At 46.0% G+C, this 1,860-nt stretch overlaps 1 protein-coding gene across 3 annotated transcripts in view; it reads right to left on the reverse strand.

Moving 5' to 3' along the window:
• Positions 1 to 1,860, reverse strand: part of LOC106821194 (ATP-dependent RNA helicase DDX3X-like) — a 27,612-nt gene that overhangs the window by 13,003 nt on the left and 12,749 nt on the right. For all 3 annotated transcript variants that reach the window (XM_014825890.1, XM_014825889.1, XM_014825887.1), the window contains 2 exons: positions 1,204 to 1,303; positions 157 to 292 (listed from right to left, as the gene is read on the reverse strand). In XM_014825890.1, coding sequence (XP_014681376.1) covers positions 157 to 292; positions 1,204 to 1,303 — 236 coding nt within the window. The remainder of the gene's footprint in view (positions 1 to 156; positions 293 to 1,203; positions 1,304 to 1,860) is intronic.

Here is a 1,860-nt window from a genome sequence, read left to right on the forward strand (position 1 = left end):
CGAGAGGAGAGAGGAGAGAGATCGATTGAGATGGAGAGAGAGAGAGAGATGAGATGAGAGTGAGAGACGCAGACGAGATCAGACGCAGACGAGAGAGGAGAGAACGGAAGTAGAGAGAGAGAGGAGAGAGAGACGAGCAGAGAGATCTCGGGTCACCTGTCTGTGCGCAGGCCATCAGATCTCTCTTTGCGCTCATGATGGGGATGGCGTGCTTCTGCACGGGCGTCGGCACCGTGTACTTGCACATCTCGATGTTATGCTTGATGATGTCGCAGAATTTCAGGTCCGCAAACTGCAGCGAGACATAAACGCAGTGGTCACACACCCGCCACCCCGATGCAACACACACGACAGCCACGCGATAGGGAGCACACACAACAAATCACCGGTCTACGCCGTTGTAACATGTTTTGCACATGTTATATTGCATTAGTAAATGTAGAGGGCATAGGTTAGGATTGGCCGTTTAGCATATAGATTAGAAATCGTTAGGTTGGGAGAATTAGGCAGTTAGCAGATAAATTACAAACGATAGGTGGCGCAGGTACATGTGCGGCACACATGTACCGTTGGCGCTTAATTATTTGAATAAGCGGAGTGCTGGTGTGTGTGATTGGCTGGGGTAGAGTTGAGCTTGTCAGTGATTGGACGAGAGTGTCATATAATATAGAGCGGCAGCGCATTTGAAGGAGGTTGGAACTGGGAGACGAGACTGGAACTGAAGACGAGACGGTGACTGTATATTTGTAAGCAATATATTTCTTTAGTTGGACACAAATTCTATGTACGTCTTCTTGATTATTTTACTCTAAATTAATACATATAAACTCGTCTTTACACCGTTGCATCGATCACTGGTAACAGGACAACCAGTACGCAACAAATCGCCCGGTCTATGCTCACCGTTGCATTGGTCAACGGCCGCAGGACAACCAGTGCACGACAAATCGCCCGGTCTATGCTCACCGTTGCATTGGTCAACGGCCACACGCGCCAACCAGCACACAACAAATCACCCAGTTCACACTGTACACTAATGCACTAGCGACTGGACGAAGGCAAAAAATCGATGTACATCAGCACTTAACATACTACGATAGAGTGTTTCGGCAGGGATTATTCTACTCGCAAAGATTACGGTCTCCGACTTTTCGTAGTAGTTTCCGCCTCGCATTTCTACAGAATCTGTAGGAGCGCACTTACACTCTGAATGGCATCCGGGGGCGTTTCGCCGCTGACTTCTACCGGGATGTCCTCATACTTGTCAAAATTGATCCCAGAGTGAGAACTTCCAAACAGCTCACTGCACAGAACAAAGCACGGCTTTAGCTTAGCAGGGTTTGTACCGGGAAACAATAACAACAACGGCAAACAATAGCAACCTAATCTTCAACACACGAGAAAGTATCTAGCAATACAAAAAATAATCTACGGATGAACAACTTTTAGTTATTACTTTACACCGATGTACCAGCATGTTACTTACCTAGATGTACTCCTACTCTCACATCTACAATTACTACATAAATCACACTATCACTGCAACACACTTATCCTGCGATATGACGGATGCTAGAGTGGGATAGTGGTACCGACCATGTACAATCATTAACATAAATCACACTAATCACTGCAACACACTTATCCTGCGAATCTGCGATATGACGTATGCTAGAGTGGGATAGTGGTACCGACCATGTACAATCATTAACATAAATCACACTAATCACTGCAACACACTTATCCTGCGATATGACGGATGCTAGAGTGGGATAGTGGTACCGACCATGTACAATCATTAACATAAATCACACTAATCACTGCAACACACTTATCCTGCGATATGACGGATGCTAGAGC

Source organism: Priapulus caudatus, unplaced genomic scaffold, assembly GCF_000485595.1.
Source record: "Priapulus caudatus unplaced genomic scaffold, Priapulus_caudatus-5.0.1 Scaffold63, whole genome shotgun sequence".
Classification (NCBI taxonomy): domain Eukaryota; kingdom Metazoa; phylum Priapulida; class Priapulimorpha; order Priapulimorphida; family Priapulidae; genus Priapulus; species Priapulus caudatus.